The sequence below is a fragment of the Phyllostomus hastatus genome, unplaced genomic scaffold (assembly GCF_019186645.2).
Source record: "Phyllostomus hastatus isolate PE091 unplaced genomic scaffold, TTU_PhHast_1.1 phas_contig_58, whole genome shotgun sequence".
In the NCBI taxonomy this organism is placed as follows: Eukaryota; Metazoa; Chordata; class Mammalia; order Chiroptera; family Phyllostomidae; genus Phyllostomus; species Phyllostomus hastatus.
In genome coordinates, this window is record NW_025333916.1 from 30216502 (window position 1) to 30242702 (window position 26201).

The following is a 26201-nucleotide window of genomic DNA, read 5'->3' on the forward strand; positions in this document are numbered from 1 at the left end:
TTCATTCTACCCTGCCCCTCTTTCTAAGAGGAGGAGGGGAGGTGTCTGATCACGTCATTACCAGTGGTGCCCAAGGTCATGAGCCTATTCAGTCACATAAAGGTCTTTCTGAAGACAAACCCTGCCTACTTTCTTAACAGTAGCTCCCACTACACTGCTTCCTGCTGGCATCCCCAAATCTTATATCCCAACCACATCAGAAATCCTCGGCATTCTCAAACTCTCTCTGCCCTTTGGTCCCTCTATACTTCTGTAGAAGAACATCCCTCTAGATGAAATGCCCTCCCTGCCCCATACCCTCCACAGAGACTTTGCTTGATCCCTTCCACCTCAAGCAGAACTAACCTCTCCTATTCTTCCCTAGCATTTTTACTATTATAATATAGTCTAAGTGTTGAGTTCCTCAGGAGACTAAAATTCATTACCCCTTGAATGCCCTCCATACAGCAGAGCTTCCAGTACAAGAACTGAAAGTTGTAAGATAATTGATACCTCAGCTCTCTGGGCAGGCATGTGAGGCTGCCCAACCCCTATGCCAGGGGTCTTTCTTTACTCACCAGCCCACTGACAGCTGTTCAGCAGGAAGAAGTCTCCTGCCCCACTGTACTGTATAAATGTTATTTTCTGTATTTTATGAAGTGAGAAGATGCTGGAATCACTACTCTACAGTACCCAGCTCAGCACCTTGTATACAAAACAAAAGCTCCAGTCTTCACCACAACTCATGAAACAGAACTCCTCCATAAGCTTTTACTGACATTTCCTATTATAAAAAACTTACAAGTAAAATGAAAACTAAAACAGTTTCTCACTTATCTGCAACTTTTTTCTTAATTTCTGAAATGTAAATACAAGAAAGTTAGTGGATGAAAGCACAAATCTTTTAAAATTAAGAATATATATTACAGCCCTGGCTGGCATAGTTCAGTGGATTGAGCACGGACTGAGAACCAAAGTGTCCCAGGTTCGATTCCCAGTCAGGGCACATGCCTGGGTTGCAGGCCATAACCCCCAGCAACCGAACATTGATGTTTCTCTCTCTCTCTATCTACCTCCCTTCCCCTCTAAAAATAAACAAATAAAATCTTAGAAAAAAAAAAAAAGAATATATATTCCAGACTCACTTCTATTCATTAAGTATTAGGTTTTATTTTGGACAATTAAACACAGAATTGGATTCTGAGACAGTCAGTCAACTGAATTCCAAACAGTCTCCTCAAAGGGGAAAACTGTGGTTAGCTTCTTAGGCTTCATTTATTAGGACTATTATAAAGCAATACTGTATCGAATAATAGCAGTCAAAATACTAGTGTGTAGAAAAAATTTTAAAGGATAAGGAAATGTGTGACTTTTTGTAGAGATGATCTTCAGTGCCCGTAAAGGGCTTAAAAGGTTCAAGATACTAACTTTACTTTGAAAATCTACAACTTGTATTTTCCTTGTTACAATGCTATCATTGTGACTACCCTTCCGTCAGCCATAGTTCAATCACAACTGAAACAACACAGGAGAAAGGAGTAGAACACCAGAAAACTAAGGGGAAAATGTAAATACTGAAGGTAAAAAGTACATACAAAACGGTAGAACTAAGCTTTAAAGCAATGAAAAAGGAAATACGAAAAAACATCCAGGTTGTTCCAGGGAAGTTGTCAAGAGAAATTGAGGAAACACTTTTTTCCATGTCTACCACAAGGTGGCGCTAACAACTGAGGACAGCTTGGTAAAGGCTCTACTTGAAGTGTTAAAATAGTCCTGGAGTAGACATTCAAATGTCTAAGGTAAGTTTCCCAAACTCAGAGTTGCGGGACCCTGTGAAGATTATCCTGGCCCACAGTGAAATTATAAAATGACAGTTTAGTTTTTATAAAGCTAAATGTATTCTATGAAGAAGGCTATCCTCTACTGAGATTATTTGGGGGTACTTAAAACGCCTTTTAATTATTTTAATTACATCACAATATTATTTCATTTTAATGTAAATACTAGATGTGCCAATCCTGAGCCTACTCCCACAGATATATGCTTTAAGGGTTCTCTGTCTTAGGAGAGTTGACCACTGCAAACATCATTTCTCAGGCTCCTAGGTCAGCTGGCTTTTCTCTGGGTCAGTCTATGAGTAGTACTGGTGGAGAACTGGCAGGTGGGAGGAACGGAGGGGCCAGGATATTTCTCCCCTTCCTCAATACCTCAAGGCAGCATTCCCAGCATTGGCAGGATTTCTCCGATGACTCCAGCTCCTACCAGGAGATCCCCATCTTCTCAGATGAAGCCAGCTCCTAAGCTCCCATTAAGACTATACAAGTAGTAGTATTGTACACTGTTCTTGCTGCCATTAATCTCTACATTGCCTCACCACCCTATCTTGCTGTCTTATCTCCTCCCAATGCTGAATTCCTATTTTACAAGCTTAAGAATAGTTCCCCTCTTTTCCCAGGTGGACCCTAATGAGTATATTAAAAGCCAGCATGTCTGTGCATGTATTAGAATCACTTGGGGGGCTTATTAAAACCCAAATGGTGGGCCCCACTGCCAGAGTATTCCAGTCAGTATATATAAAGTGGAATCCAGAAATGTGCGTTTCTAAGAAATTCCCAGTAGTGCTGAAACTATTAAACCAGGGACCACATTTGGAATCCAACTACAACTGAGGAAACAAAGAACTGGCCATTCTACATTGGTCTGCCCCCTTCTCCTTTTTATGCTGGACAATAAAACCCAAAAGACACTTCGAAACTCAAGGAAACACTCCCCCTTCTGTTGTCATATGGAAAAAAAAAATCCACTCTTTAAAACTGTTTCCTTAGATTATTACATAGGCCAACAGGTTTCTTAAAAACTATTTTTAAAGTAAATATAATTTTAGCACTCACTATATACCTTACCTAGAAATAAAGTATTGATTTTAAGTATCATACCCAATCCACTGATCTTTTCTATAAAGATGAAATGGATTTAGACTCTTCGATTATTGGAAATAACTGCCAATAAAGTCTCAAACTAGAAAATAATCAGTTGGCAGAGGGTTCTTCTGTCTTAGAAATATAAGATTGAGAAACAATGATAAATAATTTAAAGGGCAATTAAAGAAGTGTCTTGAGCCCTGGCTGGCGTAGCTCAGTGGATTGAGCACAGGCTGTGAACCAAAGCATCACAGGCTCGATTCCCAGTCAGGGCACATGCCTGGGTTGCAGGCCACAGCCCCCAGCAACTGCACATTGATGTTTCCTTCCCTCCCTCTCTCCCTCCCTCCCTCCCCTTCCCTCTCTAAAAATAAAATAAAATCTAAAAAGGAAGTGTCTTGAAACCAAGGCTTAAGAATCACTATAGGGTGTTTAGATTTATGTTGGCAAAAAGTTAAAATCAAGTATAAAAATATCAAATAAAAGTATTTTAAAAAGGTAAAATCAAATCATAGCTGAACTGTATACATAAACAAAAAAAAATATTATGAGGCCAAAAGGTCTATAGATCAATACTAAAGGAAAAACTGGAGCCATATACACAACTTTAAATTTTCTAGTAGCCACATTTAAAAAGATAACAAGTGAAATTAATTTAATTCATATATTTCATTTAACCCCAAATATTATCATTTTAGCAAATTATTAGTGATGTATTTCACATTCTCTTTATCTCACTAGGTCTACAAAATCTGACACATGTGTTACACCTCCATCAACCCAGGCTAGCCACATTCCCAATGCTCATTCATCACGTGGTTGGTTGGTGGCTACCACATCAGACAGCAACAAACGCAGACAAATTCACCAGTCACCCTAATTGAAGATACTGATACTAAATATAGTAGCAGTGTCCTGTGCTGTTATCACAAATTACTTGTAAACTACATTTCTAAGAATTTGGAGTTTTATGTGTTTGTACTGCTTTCAGGCACTAAGAAAACTAAGTCAATTTTTGGCTCCTGCTAACTAACATTATGTTAAAAAATACAGAAGTTTCTCAAGACAATCACAACATAAACAGGTAAGCTACGATTAGTAGTGCTATTTTACAGAGCCCCAAAGCCACTGGTATCTCAACTCACCTTTCTCTAGCCCAAGGGAAGACCTAGCAGCCACTCTGGGCCTCCAGTGGTCCCCAGGCTAAGGAATTCTCATCTCCTGGGCTTGTGAACAGGGAGCTAAGTCATAATTACAAACCAAATCCCCAAACTGAAGTATGTGGTCCTTTGACAGGGGAAAACTGATGTAACCTCATCACTTTACAGTATTCAATAACAACACATTTTAACTCACTGGGACTGGTAGAATTGTGATAAACAAAAAATATCAGTCACATTTTTAATGTGACTATTATTTTAATACTAAATTAAAAGTAGAAAGGACAAATGAGCTTGAGTCACTACCTTTAATTCTTCATGATCTGTAGAATGAGACCAGAGAGATAACCTGTAGACGAAATCAAAGAGTTTCGTAGTATACTACGAAAGAGTTCTTATTTTCAATAGGAAGCCAGAATACATTTATTGCCTTTAATACATCTGATGATCAAAACAGAGTCCAAGAATGGTGTACATAAAGTCTCTGAATACAGCAGCAGACTATAAATCATAAACATGGTGCTTTGAAAAACTCTCTATATTATCCTTAACATTTGAAAGCCAGAATTTGCTACTGGTTTACTCTAGAATTCAGTGATGTATGCATTTCAATGATACCCTAAAGAAATGCACAGGGCCCTGTCTCATGTGGCTCAGTGGATTGAGCACCAGCCTGTGAACCAAAGGGTCACCGGTTCGATTCTCAGTCAGGGCCCTGATGCACGAGAAGCAACTGTACATTGATGTTTCTGTCCCTCTCTTTCTTCTCCCTTTCCTCCTCTCTAAAAATAAATAAAATCTTAAAAAAAAGAAAAAAAAGAAATGCACAAGGATTGAAATGGTACCTCTAATACCAAACAGACTGAGTTCCTCAAAAACAATGCACTGTTCTTCACTTACCAGGTGAGTTTTCTTTGGCACGTAAAATTCTTGCCATAAGCATAAATGTAAATACTTGTGTATGTGGAAGACTAGTAAGATAATTACATACCTTTGGGGCTTAAATACATCTGGTGTCACATCACACCTTAGGTATATAGTTATTTTATTTTGAACCACTCACTCTAGAGAGTAATTACTCATCCCATAACACGGTCATAAAAAGCAGAGCTTACTCAGTATTTCGTCAATTATACAGCATAGGTGGATTTTTATATGGCACTTTTATAAATCAAATAATCAAAACATATACCTTAATAAGTTAAAGTGCTAAAATTATGACAAGTTATATAGACTTCCTAAGCTTTTAACTTGTGACAATTCTACATAGTAAATAAACAGCAACTGCTGCAGACAAACCCACTGTGGAATAAAAGTTGAATATACAGACAGCTCAATAATTACAGGACAGGTTACAAGTGGCAGCAGGAATGAGGCCACAAGAAAGCAAATGTAATAGTAGACATCTTACAAGGAAGGACAGTGTCCTGGCTTTACTATATTAGCCAGTCAGACTACACACCCTTACATTGCCTACTCCCAACTGAAAATATTAAAATCTTGGTATCCTAAACTAGTGGATTAAACCATCTCCAAATATGTTCCTTTATATAGTCTCATGGTTACACACGAGAGAGAATAAGGAGACAGGAAAGACCATGGATGTTGCCTCGAAAGGCACATCTTACATCTAATCTTTCCTCACCTGCAAACAGAGGAGCTAAAAACAAGAGCTAAAGAAAATATTAAGACTTGCTCTAAGAGTGGCAAAAGTCTTTAGGCTAGCTATAATTTAATAGTAAGAAAATGTCCACGGCATTTCAGCAAACTGCTAAATCTCTCCTCCATCAACAGAGCTAACACAACCCACCAGCACCCACAGATGCCTTCCAGTAACAGTGCTGTGTGTGCCTCAGCTGCCTCACAGAGCTTCTATTATATCAATCTACACTTTGAAGTATCTTCTACATACTGTCCCCAAGTCTCCCACTAAAATTAAGGAACCCATGAAAGAGAAAACGGTAATTCTTTCAAGTCAAGCTATCAATGTCATCAAATGCTGTGAACCAAACCAGCAAAGAAAAAATCATCTTCAACTGAGTCTAGTATCAGCTCTGAAACAAGAAGGTACTATGGGTCAAATACCCATTACTACTATCATGGAGAAAAACTAAAACAGCTCATTCCAGAAATTGTGGAAACCTGTTCAAATGTCAGGGAGCTGATTTTGAGTGGTGTCAAATGGTTTCCTTCACGCACATCGGGAAGACAAGCTGCCCCTACCAACGCTTAGAAAAGAAGGTGGTACAGTATAAAGATCCCACTCAAGAACTAGTGGGCCCAGGTGCTACTAGACAAGCGACTTAGAATCCCATGTCTCTGTTTCTTCAGGCACAGAATAAAGAGAATACTACCTTCATCTCCAAAGGACGAGTGATAGTGCTTGTAAAAAAAAAAACAGAACTGGTACTCAAAAAGTGGTGGAATTATGGACTGACCTATATAAAGTAGTAAATGAATACTAAATACTGGAAAAAAGTTCCATTATGTCCAAGATTGCTTTAATAGTTAGAAATAACTTTATATGGCAGATACTTGTTTAATATTTCTTACATGCATCATCCTAGCCTGCTACTTTTGAGTTCAATTAACATAAGGAACCAAAGATTAACATGATAGAAAAATTAAAAGATTGAAAAAGCTCACAGACAAAATGCACGAAGTAACAAATAGAAAAAAATGTTGCACAGAGACCTGCTGTGTCGCCCACCATGACCCTGTACACAGCTCTGCCCTGCCCACCATCATGGGACACAACTGCTCATGCAAGAGAAAAAGGAGAGAACTGACCCACACAAGTGGGCAAGAGTCTCCTGTTCTAACTACATACACTACCATACTCTCAAAACTTTTGGTTATTTGGGTTTCCCCACGGAATACATGACAAACAAATTTCTCAGACCGTATCATATAAACCCATATACAAATACAATTGACCTTGAAAAGGGAGCTTCTCAAACTCAGAATTCTAAGAAAGTTCTTCTTACAGCAGAGATGTATGAAAATGTACCTTTGAGGAATCTATGAGTGGCCCAAAGCAGCCACAAACACCAAACTGGGCTGTTTTTCAAACAGACACATTCTTTGTGGGACAGGGGGTAGATGAAACCACTGAGTAAAAGTCGTGCTTCTTCCTGGAGAGTTAGGAAAATATTTCCCAAGTAAAATAACCATCTCCTTCATCTATTTGTTCAACAAGCTTTCTCTGAAAGTCAACTATGTGCAAAAGGTTGTAACTAGGAGCCGTGGATACAAAAAGTACAGACAGATATACACACACATTCTAATGGAAGAGACCATCAGCAAATGATTGAGGTTACAAAGGAGAGAGAGCTCTAGGCAAAGAAGAACATTCCAAGCAGAAAAAAGAACATTGGCACAGGCAACTGGCATGGCAGTCTAGAAGCAGCTGAAGAGAAAGGGAGAAAATATGCAAGAGGCAGATGGGGGTCCAGGCCAAACAAAACCAGGCATTCCACACCCGTGATGACTTTAGTCCTCCAAGCAAAGGTGAAGCCACTAAAAGTTCTCCACAGGAACTACAGAAGCAACACCATCTTGGCCCCAATCTGGATTTTAAGAGCTAATCCCTTAGAGAGTAGAAAGACAGCTACTGGAGGAGGCAGGGAGACAGTGAGGGGGTGCAGGGATTGAGAGAAAAAGGACTCACAGACATGGACAACAATGTGGTGATTACTGGAAGAAGGGAAATATAAGGGACTAAATGGTAATGGGAGAAAACACAATTAAGATTACATAAAAAAAAAAAAAAAAAAAACCTGGCTGGGGTGGCTCAGTGGATTGAGGGCCAGATTGCAAACCAGAGGTTGCCGGTTCGATTCCCAGTCAGGGCACATGCCTGGGTTGCAGGCCAGGTCCCCAGTAGGGGGCATGCAAGAGGCAACCACACATTGATGTTTCTCTCTCTTTTTCCCTCCCTTCCCCTTGCTCTAAATATAAATAAATAAAATATTTTTTAAAAAGAGACTTTCTCTAAAAAATATAAAAAAATTTTTAAAAAGCTGATCCCTACCTGCCCAAAATTTGAGATGATTACACTCTTACAAATACATGAAAGTCCACTCTTCTTCATGCATATGTGTATATACATACAAAGAGGGAATATATGATAAAAAGAAAACCTCTATGAGACACATCAGAAGTACAAAAAGGCCACGAACAGGCCTTTAACTGGATAGCCAGAAAAGATGTGGAGTGGGTAGTCAGGTCACAACAGCAGAGCTTTTCAAGGACAAAGGCTTATGAGATCACCCAAAAACAGAATTGAAGAAAAAAATATATACAGCCAAGATTTCAGAGTTCAGAGTAAGTTCTAAAACTTTCACTTAAAACTTTTTCTGAATACTTTATCTGTAACTTTTTTAAGTATTTTTTAATTGCTTATGCTATTACACTTGTCCCATTTTTTCAGCCCTTTCTATCCCTCCTCCCTGCACCCCCACTCCCACCAGCCTTCCCCCAACTTAGTTCATGTCCATGGGTCGTATATGTAAGTTCTTTGGCTTCTCCATTTACTATACTATTCTTAACCTCCGCCTCTCTATTCTGTACCCACCAATTATGCTTCTTATTCTCTGCACCTTTCCCCTGATTCTCCCCCTTCCCCTCCCCACTGATAACCCTCCACGTGATCTCCATTTCTGTGGTTCTATTCCTCTTCTAGCTGTTTGCTTAGTTTTGGTGTTTAGGTTCAGTTGTTGATAATTGTGAGTTTCTTGTCATTTTACTGTTTCTATTTTTGATCACTTCTTTTTCTTAGATCTAAGCCCCTTTAACATTTCTTGTAAGGGCTTGGTGATGATGAACTCCTGTAACTTGACCATATCTGGGAAGCACTTTATCTGCCATTCCATTCTAAATGACAGTTTTGCTGGATACAGTAATCTTGGATATAGGTCCTTGCCTTTCATGACTCTGAATACTTCTTTCCAGCCCTTTCTTGACTGCAAGGTTTATTTTGAGAAATCAGCTGACAGTCTTATGGGAACACCTTTTTAGGTAACTCTCTGCTTTTCTCTTGCTGCTTTTATGATTCTATCCTTATCTTCATCTTGGGTAACTTAATTATGATGTGCCTTGGTGTATTCCTCCTTGGGTCCAACTTCTTTGGGACCCTCTGAGCTTCCTGGACTTCCTTGAGGTCTATTTCCTTTGCCAGAATGGGGAAGTTCTCCATTATTTTTTCAAATAAGTTTTCAATTTCTTGCTCTTCCTCTTCTCCTTCTGGCACCCCTGGGATTTGGATCACAGGAGTTGGAATGTTTAAAGTTGTCCCAGGAGTTCTTAAGCCTCTGCTCATTTTTTTGAATTCTTGTTTTTTCCTTCTGTTCAGGTTGAATGTTTATTTCTTCCTTCTGGTCCAAACCACTGATTTGAGTCCTGGTTTTCTTCCCTTCACTGTTGGTTCTCTGTATATTTTTATTTCACTTTGTATAGCCTTCACTTCTTTATTTTACAGCTCTATTCACTCATTTCTGTGAGCATCCTGATTCCAGTGTTTTGAACTCTGCATCTGATAGGTTGGCTATCATCCCCTCATAGCTTAGTTTTTTCTGGAGCTATATTTCATTGAGGCCATATTGCTTTGTCTTGGTGCACCTGTTACGTTGTAAGAGGTGGAGCCTTAGGTATTCACCAGAGCAGGGCAATCCGCTTTGCTGTCTTGTGGAAATGTATGTGGGGGAGAGGTCTTCGAGGAACAATGTTGTTTGGTTGCCTCTTAGCTGACTTTCAGTCACTTTCTCCACTACCCACAAGCAAATTGTACCCTTCTAGTGCTCATTCCCAGGTGGGTGGGTTTGTATACATTCTAGGATCCTGTGGGTGTCTCCAGCCAACTCTCCTGTGAAGCTAGGAGTTTCTCCTGCCGCAACAACCCCCACAGATTTTTACAGCCAGAGGTTTTTAAGGCTTTAGTTTTCTGCTCTGGAACCCTGGGCTGCTCAGTCTGTCTCACTCCCCAGTTGCTCCTCTCTGCTTTTCCACACACATATGTGGGCCCTCACCGGATGCCCATCTCCACCCTTCCTGACAGTCTGGATGAATGTTTCTTCTTTAACTCCTAGATTGTTGGACTTCCATATAGCTTGATTTTCTGGTAGTTCAAGTTCTTTTTTTGGTTTTTAAATTTGCTGTTGTCCTTGGTTGTGCAAGGAAGCAAAGTGTATCTACCTACACCTTCATCTCGGTCAGCAGTCTCTATTGGTAAATCTTGAAATCAGGAGGAAAAGGTTAGTCAATTCTTTTTATTGATTCAAGCCCCCAAAAGAAGGAAATGTAGACCTTAGTAAACAGTAATGTGGCTTGAGAAATTCAGAAAATGTATCTGCAACTGGGTATTTATTTGTATCTTCTTCCATCCTCTACTTGCCCATGATAAAAATTCAGGGAAGCCCAGACACTAAACCCCAAGTGACTAGGTTAATACACAAACTCCATTCTATTCCTGAATGTCACTGAAGTGATCTTAGCCAGGCCTCTTTCCAATGAGCTCCATTTCACTTTAGGGAGAATAATTCTAGAGTTCCAAGTGAAGATAAAATTCATCAATAATCAGGGTCAAAAACAAGGGAGGCATTAAGACATTAAGTTCATACCACACTTTGTTGGATAATATATGTTCTGTTTAGTTGCACTGGATCAGGCAATAATTACAATCATAATAAAATAATAACAGATTAATAGAATAACAGAATAATATCACCATGTGATTAGCAAATGATACTCACTGATGTGGCTAACTGCAAGTACCTAAATGAGCAGTACCTGTGAACATCAATCTATGGTTAAAAATGTACAAATAGAAGCTTATCATTAACAAAAACATGTGCCAAAAAAATTAACATTAAATAAGAATTTAGCCCTGGTTGGTGTGGCTCAGTTGCTTGGGTACTGTCCTGCAAACCAAAAGGTCACAGGTTCAATTCCAGGTCAAGGCACATGTCTGGGTTTAGGATTCAGTCGCTGGTCAGGGCATGTGCAGTAGGCAATCAATCAATGTTTCTCTCCCTCGCTTTCTCCCTCCCTTCCCCTCTCTCTAAAAAATAGATAAAAAACTTTTTAAAAAATTTTTAAAATTTACATGTCATTACATTTTTTAAAAGGGGGGAGGGGTGCAGGGAATGGGAGATGGGGGAGCAGGGGGTGTTGGGACACATCATAATCAAACCAGTAGATATTGCGAATCTTTAATTAACGTCTTCCTTTCCATGTGAATGAGAACACAGACAGAAATCATATATTTTCTATGTGAAAGAGATTGAGTGGGGCCAGCTGATGAAGACCGGAGATAAGCCAAAGGTCTCCTTTCAATCTTAAACAACTCCTCCGTCCCTCCCTTTCTCCCTCTCGCTGTTGCTCTCTCCCTACACAGAGGCTGGAGTGTGTGCACATGAAAACACAGAACACAATTTTAAACAATTTATTAAATGACCCCTTCTTTCTGAAATACAAGATATAATCTATATGGCTTATCATCTGAACTGGAATACTTGTAAGAGTAAAAATTCATAATTATATCAAGAAAAGAGGCATAAAACAAGACTGACTAGGCAAATGGGAACAAGTGGGCACTCAATACCTGAATTAACCCATCTCTCTCAGGAACCAATCATTGGGAATATACCCTTATTGTTAAATGACTACTCAAAAAACTGGTTGGATTATCCCCTTTTATACAAAACTGAGTCTTAAGCAAAGCCTATCTCCAGGGAAAGCCTATCTCCATCAGCATTTTGTAAACCAGCTTAATAAACCATTCCTATTAATTAGTATCTTTTCACAATGTGTAGATCTTGTGGGATATTTTCAAATTATATGTGCTTTGCAAGTCATCTGGAAAAAAAGGTTAAAAAAACTAATTGAATTTATTTTTGCCAGTTTCTTTAAAAAAGTGAATGATCAAATAAAATGAAAAACGATGTCTTAATTCCTTAGGGGCATTATAAATCAAAGTTATTTCCTTGGGTAACCCAAAAGTATTGTTCTAAATGGGAATGCCCAAATTATTTTCTTTTTAGAAGTTGGAACTATCTACCAGAAATTTAAAAAATGTTTTCAGAACAGCTCTTTGGCTGATGCTATTAGTAAGTTAAGAAGCTTGAAGAAAAAGTCCCTTCAAAAAAGTCAGAAAGAAACCTAACATAGTATCATCTGTAGAAGTGTACTGATGATAATAAACCAAGTCCTAAAGACCAATTTGCCTATCTTGTTGTCATTCCCTACTCAAAACACCTCTTGGAAACTAAGTTATGCAGCTCAGGTTCAGAAAATCAAATAAAAATTAGAGCTTGGAGCTACTGTTTTCAACTAACAGAATTTCATACAAGCACTCACAATGACTGGCTTATAATCTAAGTCTATCATTCATTCAAGTGCCACTGCAATGTCTACTATATACACACTACACAATTAATACTATATAATTGGGTGGCCTGGACATACAATTTGCCAGGATTTTTTTTTCAATCTAGCAGATTCATTTTTCACTCCAAAAGGGGACCTTGTATTTAAGTACTCTTATTCTCATCCCCCAAAATAACACTAAACATACAGGAAACTTGAAATGACTCTGTAACAGTATATGACAGAATATTTTTACATTTATTTGTTAGCACTTCATGTTTTGAATTGTTTTATAGCCAACCACTGCTCCCTGTATCAAAGATGCTTAGAATCCTACAAAGGGATTTGACTTGGAGTTCTAAGAAACTATCCATTTCCTCCAATTTTTACATCAAAGGTGAATTCCACATTTGTGTTCTCAAGTTTAGAAAAGGTTGTGAATCAAGCCAGTGTCAGTCTCTGCAACAGCCCCTCACAGAATTTTTAGAAAGTCTATCTACTTTCATTGGAAGAAAATCAGATTCTCTAAACGTACTTATTTACTATTTTACTTTTTTAAAAAATAGTATAATGGTTCTAGATTCGTCAAGTAAGGCTTCTTGAAAGTCAGGATAGAGACACTCCTAGATTCATTAAATAAGGCTTCTTGAACGAGGTGGGTTCAAAGCTCAATTCTAAATGATTAAAAAGTTAAACCAAAAGGAGAAAACTAGTTGCTCTACAATTGTACAAGATCAAAAATGGAAATGGCAAGGAGTGAATTTTTTAAACTGGCCTTTTAGAGATGCAACAGTCAGTACATCCCTAAAACAACCATAAGAGAGACTGTCATACAGTTAACTTTCACAGATTACATTCTGAACTATTGCTACCTTTAACAGAAGAATGGTGGGAAGGGGAATAAGTAAAAAATAAGTTTTTATAGAACAACATTAAATAAGCAGCCCAATGAAATATAAATTCCTGAACTGAAAGTAGGGGAAGAAAAGAACCCTCTATATTCAAATGTGGCTACTTGAATTTGTGCTTTTCTGAGTGTAACCCACCACCACTTAGCACACCACTCACTACCTTCCTGAAACCCCAAAACACACACACACAGTTTAAAAACAACAAACCATATCACTGTGTCAAAAATTAAACTTCACAGAAGAGCACAGAAGTTTCATGATTTATCAAAATCAAAAGACAACCCACTGCTAAGCTATAAGCTACTAATACCAATTCAGACATAACATATAACACTGAATTTTGAATAAACTCACAGTCACTGGCTCTGATATCACCAAATTTTGGTCCAACAAATCTAGTATTATAAACTCTGCAAACAAATTATAAAAAATGAGCACGAAAAATCACGAATGAAACTTAACTTACTGTTGAAACACGAATTTTTTAAAAAACCTGTCCATTTTAAAGTACTTTGCCATAAATTAATGTTAAAATACTACTTTTTAAAAAACTGTTTTCTCTACCGCAATAGTCCTTTTGAAAGCAAAAATGCAATACTATCCAGTACTTTGGAATTTCCTGCTATTTATGAAATAGCTTAAGACAAAATGCCTTTTTAGTAAGTTGCTAAGAGAGATCCATGAAAACTACAAAGAAACTGCTCTGACAAGTTCCAATAAGGAACGTCATTTGAGCACTTTGCTTATAAGGACTCTAAACAGCAATAGTGAAACTACCTTCTGGGCTTTGGTTTTAATTAAGCTTGTTATTTAAGCTGGAGCTGACATCTTTTACAAGATTCCCCTAAATAAAATCCATATTAAATTAAGGATCCAAAAGAAATCACCTACCTACTACCACCCAGATTACAATATTATATGCATATTAAATTTTACATACATACGCACACACCATCTGCAGAAACATACATACATAGATGAATGGCTCTATCTCCAAGGCACTTTTGGAATGCCTACCATAAGCCTCTAGCTGCAGAAAGACACCATACAGTATAATTATTACACTGTAACATAGCTCTATATAGTTGATACTGTATCAATATTCTTTCCCTAAGACCTTCTGATTATATTTCCTAATAAAATGTTTGTTTTTACCCTAAGTAAAGAAATAAAAGGTACAGAGAATATGGAGCATAGATGGTAGGTAGAAAATAGGGGGAGGGTAATAGTAGTATTGGAAATGTAAAAGCCAAAGAACTTGTAAGTATGACACATGGACATGAACTAAAGAGGGGGGATGTGGGTGGGAGAGGGTGTGCAGGGTAGAGGGGAGTGAAAGGGGGAAAATGGGTCAACTGTAATAGCATAATCAATAAAATGTATTTAGAAAAAAAAGAAATAAAATATTCTTGGATCAGTAACAGCAAGCTGCCCAACTTGCTCTTAATCCGCAATGTAAGAATCACTTTAAGATGTAAGAATTTAAATGAACTGTAACATCTGCCTCCTGTAAGCTGTTAGACCAGCAATTCACCTTTTACTAATCCCTCACTTTACACTTTTTTTTTAATTTCCTTTTCTGTTACAGTTGACATGCAATATTATTTTAGCTTCGGGTATCAGGATAGTGATTAGATATTTATGTAACTGACAATGTGATCCCCCTGATAAGTCCAGCACCCACCTGACATCATACATAATTATTATAATACTGCTGACTATAAATTCCTGAACTTATATCCTATATATCCTATATAAGGATATATAGGATATATCCTATACAGGATATATCCTTATATCCTATAAATTCCTGAACTTTATATCCTCATCACTATTTTGTACCTGCCAGTTTTGTACTTCTTAATCCCTTTGACTTTTTCACCCAGACTCCCAACCCTTCTCCCATCGGGCAACCATCAAAATGTACTCTGTATTTACAAGGGGTTTTTTTGTTCATTTGTTCATTTATTTTGTTCTTAGATTCCACATATTAGTTAAATCATATAATATCTGTCTTTTTCTGACTTATTTCACTGAGAATAATACCCTCCTGGTCTATCCATGTTGTTGCAGTAGTAAGATTTCATTCTTTTTATGGCTGAGTAATATTCCATTGTTAGATATATACTACATTTTTATCCAATCATCTATTTACTGACACAGGTTGTTTCATATCTTGTATCGTCCCTATTGTAATCAATGCTATAATGAACACAAGGGTTCACATACCTTTTCAAATTAGTGTTTTGATTAACTTTGGATAAATACACAGAAGTAGGACTGCTGGGTCATAATGTAGTTCTATTTTTAATTATTTGAGGAACCTCCATACCGTGTCTCATAATGGCTACACGAATCTGCCATCCAGTGAACAAAGCACTAGGGTCCCCTTTTACCGCATTGATTTACTGATGACAGCCATTCTGACCGGTGTGAAGTAGTATCTCATTGGGGTTTTAATTTGCATTTCTCTGATTAATAATTTTTAGCATCTTTTCCTATTATCTATTGGCCACATGTATGTCCTCTTTGGAGAAATGCCCATTTGGGTCTTCTTCCCATTTTTTAATAAAACTGGTTTTATTTTCACCTTATGCTGTCTCACTTCACAAAAGTGTATTCAGCAGAATTCACCCAATAACTACCTTGAAGACAAAGTGAGAAAGAAAAATCAATTTGATTCTATTTCTATTATTTTGGCCAATTATTTTGTGCTATCTTAAGAAGGCCATCAGATCAATGCACTAACTAAATGTTACCCTGCCATCCAACAGATCTAAGTACATTATACCACTATTCATTGAATAAGTGGATAATTACCATCCTTATTTCTATTTATATTTTGAGTAGTCCATGGTACACTAAAAAATCACCCCTAACCTACCCTCAGCTTTTCTGTGTGCCACAATGGAGAGAATATAAATACCGCTATGCTTAACCAAAGTCCCTTTCGAAGATACAGGTTCATATTATGACATTCTTTTTATTTCTCTCCAAAATTATTCAAGAACAAATATAACAATTCTTCTTTGTGAGTACAACTGTTAAGTCCGTAAGTTCATGCATGCATCCGAAAGTTTGAAACTCAGTGTGCAAATACAGTCCACTTAATATGGACTTCAGTGTACACAAAATCTAGACCCAGATACTGACTGATATTTCAAACTAAACCTAGCTGCTTCCTACCACAATAAACACTGGACTTTTTTATTTGTTAAGTATATTCCTACAGCAATAACCTAAACACGCACAACTTTGTTAGCAAAGAGAACATTGACAACTACACAAAAATCAGTACATGTATTTTTTTAAATGTTTGAAGTTTATATAATTATAGGTGTTTTAAAAACACCTATAATTATATAAACAAATTCAGACTCCACACTTCAACAGCAATGACAACTCTAAAGACACCCAAGGCATATTAAATTAATCAAGTAAATTTCACATCTTTTGGTGCCACCACAAAACCAAAATTGTCAAGCTGGATATAAGACTGACCTGATATGGCAATCCTTAAATCTTTCTCCCATCAAAAATGTATAGTAGTATGACTAGTAACAAAAATGAATCCTTTCTAAAAAATAAAAAAATGCACATGCCACTTTGAAAAACTGAGGTAAGCAGAATATTACAGCATAGAGTATGTCTGAAAAGTAGTTTAGTTTGATACCTAAAAACTTAGGTTTTTGACACTTGCCAACAGTCCCACAACATGCTGGCCCTGTGCCATCATGGCCTGGTGCCAGCCTGATGTACAGCCAGGCTAAAAATAACAACCAAGCAGCAGCTGGAACACATAGGTCCTTGTGACCTCAACTTTATTTCCCTAAATCAAGGGAGATTAGAGGGAAGGGGACAACTTCAGGGATAGAAAGGAATGGAATACATTCTCGTCATTGGTACTTCCTACCTCTTTCAAGTTCTTGCCTTTTATCCTACCACTCCCTCCTACTTGTCTCTCCCCCAACATCCTTCTCCAACTCCCAAAAAGGAAGGGAGAGAGGAAGGAAAGTAAGGGAAAGGAGGGAGGGATGTAGAAAATGGAGCTCTGAGGCAGGTTGGGTTCAGAGGTTATTCCATCTCCTGCCTTCAAGTCCTACTTGACTCCATCATCAACACAAAGCAGTCATCAGTCATTTCAATCCTCAGCTTTACCGTGGGTCTAGAGAAAGTACAGAAAGCATAAGACAAAAGTAACGCAGGTGATAACTGGGGGAGGGAAGAAAGAGAAAACTAGTAAATGATGCCAAGAGTACAAAATCTTAAATGCTAAGGAAACTTAATGGTTTTAAAAAACAAAAAGACACAGGGCAAACATTAAAAAAAAAGTCCTTATTCACATACCACAATCAGATTATAAACTTCTGGCATTAGAGTTTTAAAGGTTTATTTTATGACAAATACTTATAAAATCCACGACCACCTTCTTCATAGAAATGAGTTATATAAAGCAGTAACAGGATGCATAGGTTCAGCAGTAACAAACACAGTGAGTGCACTACCCTTTCAACTTCTGCAGGCCTTTACTGAGAAAGATCATTAACACAAAGAAGAGGTTCCAGGCGCTGCCCTTTATACTATAATTATAAAATACCCATACTTCATGTATAAAAATGCTCATCACTGTCAGCAAATAGTTAACAGGTACAACGTGGCACATGTAGCATTCTAAATTGTATTGTGTGTTTACAGTAAGTACAAAAATTTAACCTTGCTTCTGTAGACTCATTCTACGTCACAGGTGGCAAACACAAGGCCCGCAGGCTGAATCCGGCCCTCCACCTTGTTTTGTCGAGCCCAGCACCTTGTTTCTACCTGGGGGCAGCGCAGAGCTCCTTGCCTCTAGTTAAGGAGTAGTTACATTTATACAGTCCTAAAATTACATTTGGTCCTTGAAGGCAACCTCAAGGCTGATGTGGCTGGCCCCCAGTGAAAATGAGTTTGACACCCCTGTTCTATATGCTACCTTCTTAGGCATTTTTTCTGTACAATACCTCCCAACATTATGGATCTGACACCAATTAACAATGAAAAATGTTTTAAACAGACTGTTTAAGCCAGGACCAGACAATGAGTCACCTGAATTTTAGGCACATTAATTCACTAAATAAGCTTCTTCCAATTTATCTGATCAGCTTATTCAGTTAGTAAAAGCTGCAATGTACGAGCAGGTTCTATTGAATCCTTCCAATTAACATCCTTCCAATAAACTATCTCTAAGAATATTTATCTTTTAACCTTAATAAGAAATATTGTAATTTTTAATCATAACAGTTAAGGGCCTTAAATGAGATAAATATAAAATTTCTTTAATGTCGTTTGAGAAATTACCTTCGCTGCATACATAGTACAATTAGATCTAGCCTACATGTTGTCTTTCAAAAGTTAAAAACATCTGATGGAAGATAATTAAAGGTCACCCCACACAACCATACTCCAAAGCTGAAATTATTCATAAAAAGCAATTTTAAAATACAGGTTTTCAACTCAAACTTTAAAAATATACATTATAATTCATAGCTATGAATACAATTTAAAATCCTGGCCACTGTGAATGACACTCTAGAAAGTAGCAAGAGACTAAAACCTAAAGATGAACCTTTTTTAGGTTCACTTTCTTTCATGATGATGCATCACAGACAGTATTAAGGTTAGAGAGGAGTTCCTGTCAGATAGGTTGTATCTGGCTCCATAATTTACCAGCCTGTGTGACCTTAAGCAAAAATTACTTGTGCCTTTTTCCTATGCTTCAGTTTTCCCATCAGTAAGATGAAAAACTAGAGGTACCTCACAGGGCTGTTAAGAAATATAAAGTACTTGGAACGGTATCTGGCACATGGTTAATTACAATGAAAGTGTTAATTGCTATTATTACTATTAGGAAATTTTGTTGCCTTAGTAATAGGAGGCTCACCATAAATCATGTTCAGCTCACTGAAGAAAAGTCCCAAACCAAAGGGGCCTTTAAAATTAGAGAGGTTACTAAGTTTTGAAGCCACATCAATCACGTGAATGAAGTGTATCTAGAGGTTATGTGTGTACCATTTATTGGTGGGAGGACACTGACAACAAGAATAAAATTTGTACAACAGGTCAAATAAAGACACTACCAGGTAAGTTTCATAAACACATTAAATTCAGAGCAGTTGAATTTCTTATTGGGTGGTGTTCACGTCTCCACAAGCACTTAAACTTTCAGTAAATTCATTATTACATGGGTGTATGCATATTTTCATATGCATTCACATATATAGTTCCATACAGTTAGCAATCATAACTTTTCTTAAACTTAAGTCTCATTTTAAAACATCTCTACAATTTCTAAAAATGTCTATAAATGTTTCACATTATCATGTATTTAGTATGCTAGAATCAATGCTTTAACTGAAGCCATTAGAATGTGGCCTGAAATTAAAATGCTGTCTAGAAATACTTTTATAACATTCGGAAAAATGTTAGCAAATAATCTAACAGTCCAGTCACCTTATATTCTAGATTATTTTTCTGATTTCTGAGGCTTACCAAACATTTGCAGCAAATTAAGAGGCAGCCAAGTAGTGGAAAAACAGACACAAAATTAACTTTGCAAATTACTCAACATGTCTGTGCCTCAGTTTTCCCATTAGTAAAATGGAAGAAGCTGGAATTGAGATTATCTTTTCATCTCAAAAATCTACATAACTCTGCAAGTCCGTAATAGCTATCACGCAAAATATTTCATAAAAACAGCTTTGTCATGTTAGCATTCTTTTATTTTAAGAAGAAGTGGAATAGTGCATCTATACGCAGAGGTCACTGGAACATACTCAAATGACATCTGGGTTCATTTGTCTCCTTTTCTGCTCACCTGTGACATCAAATTAGTTACAAATACATAAATATATATATGCATATATATTAGCTGACATAGAATAATTACTCAAGAATTCCACAAATATAAAATAGCATAGGCTTAACAACAGTTTGCTTCCTATCAGCTGAAAGTCAATCTTTCAAAGTGAAAAGCAGATTTTGCACTGCATTCTCTCCAAAGCTTGCTTTAGCTACCCTTTTTAGATGAAAAAAATAAAGGACTAGTCTTATTTTTAAAGAAGTGAAAACCATGTACAAAGCATATTCTCAGCAGAACACTAGGCAAAGAAAGCAAAAACTGTAAAGATACTTGTATTTTTTAAACAAATATAACCAACACATTTTATTTTTGAGACTCTAGCCAGGATTGGGAAAAAAAGAGTCACTTTTCATGGGAAAAGACTATGTAACATTTTTTTTCCAAATTACCATTTGATACTTATTCCTCAGAAAGAGACAGAGTCTTCCTATCCATTTAAAGGAGGAAACAGCTCATGTTTTCTAATTTACAGTAATCCCATTTAGTTAGATATGTCAAAAATTAATAAACCAAGAAAATTAAATTAGGCTTTTTTGTTGTGAGAAAGCACCATTCTTAAAATTGTATCATAGTTATCCGAAAGGTAACTAAAAATGGTTTTGCAAGTTCCATGTAGTTCATTACCATTTACAAAATAGTAGCCTATAATCTGCTTTGTTTCTAAAATGTTTATACTTACCTATAATCTGCTTTCTTTTCTAGGATATTTGTCCTCTTAAAATAACAGCTGAAGGTCAAAAGCAGTTCAAGTTTAATGATTATCCTATAAAAATTTTCAACACTCGAGTTTGTTCTGTCATATGTATATGCAAGTAAACTTCTGAGAGGTAAAAATCTCATTTTGCATCACTAAAGAAAATTACTTTTCAAACACAAAAATATGAAGCATGTAAGGATGTAGGATTAGTATAGCTCTAGTAGTGTAATTTTTAAAAGGGGCAGCTTTCTTAAAAGATGACATTAAAAAAAAAAACCTTTTAAACCTTATCTATTTCTTTCTCATATAAAACCCTAGTTTTGTTTTATTTAGAGATCAGATTCCTTGCTTTTAAAATGATAGTCACAATTAAGGAGGCTGTGTTTCAAAGCCAAATAAAATTGAATGTCCATTGGGTCTTCTGAAAGGGAACACACACATGCACATGCACACAAATATAAATGACCTAAAAAGACAAGAATAATTTTTCTAAGATTTGTATTACAAAAATATAAGCTTCTAGTTTTATGAAAAATCCAACCAGAAAGCAGACATAAAATGAAAAGTAAACTTTCCCACAAAGCCTTGCCCATTCACTTAACTGCCCTTCTCCAAAAACGCCCACTATTCAATGTTTTAAACAATTTGTTTTAAGCAGAAGTCACAGCATATTATATGAACAATTGGCTTGTTTTAAAATAAAATATTCAGGTCACCTTTTCTTGTCAGTATGTATAAATCTACTTCAAGTTTTTCCATGGTTGCAGAGTATTCCATGAGTACTTCTTAATCAGTTCCTTTCTGATAGAAGTGTAGATGATTCCAAGCTTTTCAGTATTGCAAACCATACAGCAATGAGCATTGCTCACTGTACAGAACACCTTTGTGCACTAATGTTAGTATATCTACAGTATAAATTCCTAGAAACAACACAGAAATATTGTGTCAAACAGCAGGGAAACAGCATCCTCTTCTACCTCCTTCATCCATTCTGAGTACTGCCTACCCATCTTGTTAGTTGTCATCAATGTGACAGAAAAAGATAGCATGTTATTTTTACTTGTGTCTCTTTATAAGGGAGGCATGTTATTGTGTCTCTTTGTAAAGTGAGGTACATTTAATCATGTGCATTTCTCTGTGAAACATGTTACCCATTTTCTACTGGGTTTATTCATCTTTTTTTTTTTTTAAAGAATTTTTTGGAGTTCTCTGTTAGCCTTCGGTCAAACATGCTAGATGTACTTGCCCCAGTTAGCTGTTTAACTTGGTTTATTATGTTTTCAGTCCTGCACAAATTTGTAGGCATTTTACACAACTACATTTATGTACCTTTATTTACAATTCAAATTTTAGCTCATATTACAAAGTTTTTTCCCAGGCAAAATATTGGGGAAATTTTTTATGTGACTCCTAAATCATTACTTAAATAGCATCAATAATATTTACACACAAGCATCTTTAACAATAGCTCCAATACATTGTCACTTAACAAAAATAAGCCACTACCCTTCATCTAAAACTTTCTATAATCAACTGATGGTGAGCTCCGCATCAATTAAATACTGATTACAACTACCACACCAGAAGTTTATTTCCTTTGAATGTCTTCTTAAAATCTAGGAGTTGAAAAATAACTACCAAGTATGTTCAATTTCCAATAAGTCTCAATTCTCTGTCCCTCGATCCTTAAATAATCTTCAACAGTGTAAATGTAAAATAAAGTCCAAGAACTAGATTTTCCCTACTGTAGCTATAATTTAGTCAGCTCTACAAAAGTCAATGAATACTCCCCATAGAAACTTGTAATCTTGCAATACCAGAAAATTGCTTATGATGCTATCAACACTGTACTTTGTTCTTTCCCATTTCAAGTTCTGAGGCAAAGAGAGTTCTACCTCAAATCACAAAATTATAAAATAAGCCTCTTGAGTTAGTATACCAATTCAAACCACCACTCAGCGCTAAATTAGATGGTTAATCTAGCCACTCTCGGTCAAAAAAAAAATGGTCATACATTTTCTATCTCACAGAGCCAGCTCCCAGGCATTTAACAGCCTTCCATCTCTAAGTTGACTGGCACAAGAAACGCAACTTGGAAGTTAAGAAAATCAGCAGAACTGGGTGTAGGGCAGGGAATATTTTCCACAATTTCTGCAGCTTAGGATGAATGCATTTCCTAAAAAGTGGTCAACTCTTCAAAACTGTAAGAAGCATCATCCTACCTCACGTGAACCAATGCCAACTCCATTCAGTGGTCTCCTTCCCCTTTGGGGACTATTCAAAAAGTTACTATTTTCTTTTACAACTCACCCAGGCCTCTTCACTGATGAAAGCAGGCAAAGCCAACGCTGTGTGTCTGTCTCCCAGAGAAGATTGCATCTTTTATTTATCACTCTTTGGCTTTATTTTCACAATGAATTCCTGGTTTAAATGCAATCAGCCAAGAAACCCTCCCTGTGTGCTCTCCTGTCATTCCTCATTGCTCGCAAGCAGAATCAAGCACAGAAGGGGAAGAAAAACCTCAACGTTGCCAGCCAAGCCATAAAAATTCGCAAACTCTAGTTGGCTATATTGAGAACCCATAGATGCCTTTCAACCCATTCAACCAGGCAGGAAACAAGAAAAAACTTGAAAGAATGTTAATTAGATTTTTTTAAAAGGTAGCCTCAAAAGTTGAACCCCCTTTAAGACAGAAGGAAAGGGTGCTGAACCTAGAAAAGGCAACATTGGGAGATGCCTTTGGAAATAAATGACCATGCAGAAAATCACATTTGCAGATTGTATTACAATTCAAATTAACCAGACACTATAAAACAAATCTGAATTCTCTCTTGGGGCCCCTATCCAGACCTCCACCTAACTCCCAAAGATAAAAATAAAAGGGCCTGACTACGGAAAAGAATTTAAAATCAGAGACTGATGCTTCCAAACCTCTTCACATTCGTTAGGTACCCTGTTCACCGATACAATTTAAAGTACACAGCAATAGGAGAGTGAGGGAAAAATACGCTACTTGCAATCAAGAGAAAAATATGGGGAGGGGATACTTTCACTAATAAGCATTGTTCTTTTCCGTCAGCTCAAACATTCCCTTCGCTATGGCTGAAAAAGCTATCTGCACAAGGGGAGAAAAAATTAAAACCCTAGGGTGGGGTTAGGGTGGGGAAACGGGAAGCTTTTAAACTCGGTATTTGAGAAAACTCTCAATGTCTGTCAGAGAAAGGAGAGCTGTACAGCTTTAAATCACAAGTCCTCTCTCGCCTTTGTCAAATATCTTCTACTTTACAAGCCCTGAAAAGAAATAGAGACTCTTTTGTTTGGTTTCCCCTTTTCGGAGGGTGACAGAAAACTGAAAGGGGCACAAATAAACCTGAAAATCGGAACAAAGTGGGGGGTCATGCCCGGCTGCCCGGCGGCCGCGGCAGGAGCGACGCGGGAGCGGCCACGGAGCCCCTCGGTCTCGCGCTCCTGCAGCCGCTGGCAGCGAGCGTCAAGACCGTAACTGCTCTTCGTCTCGCACCGAGCACCGGGCCACCCAGCGCACACCAAACTCAGGCGGCAACAGCCCCCGAGCACCGCCGCGGCCCCGAAGAAAAGGGAAGCGCGAGCCGCTCCTTCCCAGACTCGCGCCATTTAATTCGGGGTGTCCTCGGGGCAAGACATCCCTCAGGAGAGGGGTACAGCCCACCGCCCCCTCCCTCCAGCGCTGCTCCGAAACAGAATAAATGGAGAGAGAAAAAGACATTTAAGTCCTCGGGCGGGCGGCGGATCTTGCTTGGGCCAGACCAGACGCCGCAGCGACCCCGGAGCGTCGCTGCCGCCAGCCCGTCGAAGCCCTAAGAGCGGCCGCCAAGTGGCATGAAAATGTATTCCCCTCTCCTCAAAACGAAGAGGCGGGGAGGGGAAAGGGGAGAAAGAAAGAGGAGCGAACGTCAGACAAGAGGAAAGAAGAGGGAGAGCGTAGCCCGGCCGGCGGCTCGGCCCCGACCGGCATTGTCTGTGCGGCCCGCGCCCCCTCCCCCGCCCCGCACGGCCCCGCCACACACCCTATGCCAGAGCCCGGCAGTCCGCCGGCGCCTTTGTCCACATTCAACCCCCCTAGAAGCGAGCAGCTCTCCAGGATGTGCTCCTCGGGAGGTGGGCGGGGAACGGAGCGGGTCCCAGGCACCCGACACCCACCCCGCCGACCCCGCCGCGGGGCGCGTCCTGCTGATTCATTTCCCACTAGCGCTGGCCCGTCCGGGGAGACAGAGGGCGGGGAGGGGCGGGAAGGAAATGGGCGCTCCGCTCGAGAGGACCGTCCGAGCCAGTAAGGGCACCGGCCAGGGGTACGGGCGCACGCCGGGCTGAGGGGCTGACCAAAGGAAAGGGGGCACGCGCCCCGCCCCCGAGGGACTGACGGACTGACCGACCGGCCCAAGGCTGCCCCGTGACTCACCGACTTGCAGGACGTTGTCGACGCAGCCACTCTCCAACAGCGCGATGCCCCGGCGGAAAGGAAGCCGTGTCTCGTCGCCACCGTCCGTCGCCCCGGCGGCCCCCACCGACGGGACCCCGGCCCCGGCGGCCGAGGTGGCGGCCGGCGAAGACGAGGAGCTGCCGCTGCCCGCGCCGCCCGCACCACCGCCCGCGCCGCCGGGGCCGCCGCTGTCGTCGCCGGGGCCGCCCGCGGCGCCGCTGCCGGTGTTGAAGGACGAATACATGCAGATCTCCCGCTCGCTGCGGGGAAAGGACCAGTAGACGATGCGGCGCTGCACCGGCTCCGGGATGCGCTCAAAGCGCTCCTCCACGCGCTGAAACGGCCACTTCTCCGCCACCTTGCGCGCCGCGATGTCCAGCAGCGACTCGGGGCTCTGGGTCTTGCCCGGCGGCAGCAACCCCAGCGCCCCGCCGCCCCCGCACACCGCCGCAGCCCCACCGCCCACCCGCGGGCCCGGCCGACAGACAGAGCTGTAGCCGCCACCCGCTCCTCCGCCGCCGCTGCTGCCGCCGCCGCCGCCACCGCCGCCGCCCGGCCGGCAGCACAGCCGTTTCGCGGGAGGAGGCTGCTGTCCGCGCTCCGCCATGACCGCGCCGCTTCTAACCCAACAGCGGAAGTGCCGGGACCCTATAAACGGCACAAGGAAGCGCGACACGCACACGCCGCCGCGACGCCACGCTGCCATCTAGGGCCCGCCGCTCCTTGTACGGGCACAAGAGGCGGGGCCTCTACCGTGACGTCAAGGCTTAGGCGGGGCACCAATAGGGGGAACCTAGGGCCAGGGGCGTGGCCTA

At 39.4% G+C, this 26201-nt stretch overlaps 1 protein-coding gene across 1 annotated transcript in view; it reads right to left on the minus strand.

Moving 5' to 3' along the window:
- Positions 1–25993, minus strand: part of ZSWIM6 (zinc finger SWIM-type containing 6) — a 185861-nt gene extending 159868 nt beyond the window's left edge. Inside the window, exon 1 of the mRNA XM_045848206.1 lies at positions 25366–25993. Coding sequence (XP_045704162.1) covers positions 25366–25993 — 628 coding nt within the window. The remainder of the gene's footprint in view (positions 1–25365) is intronic.
- Positions 25994–26201: the final 208 nt, after the last annotated feature.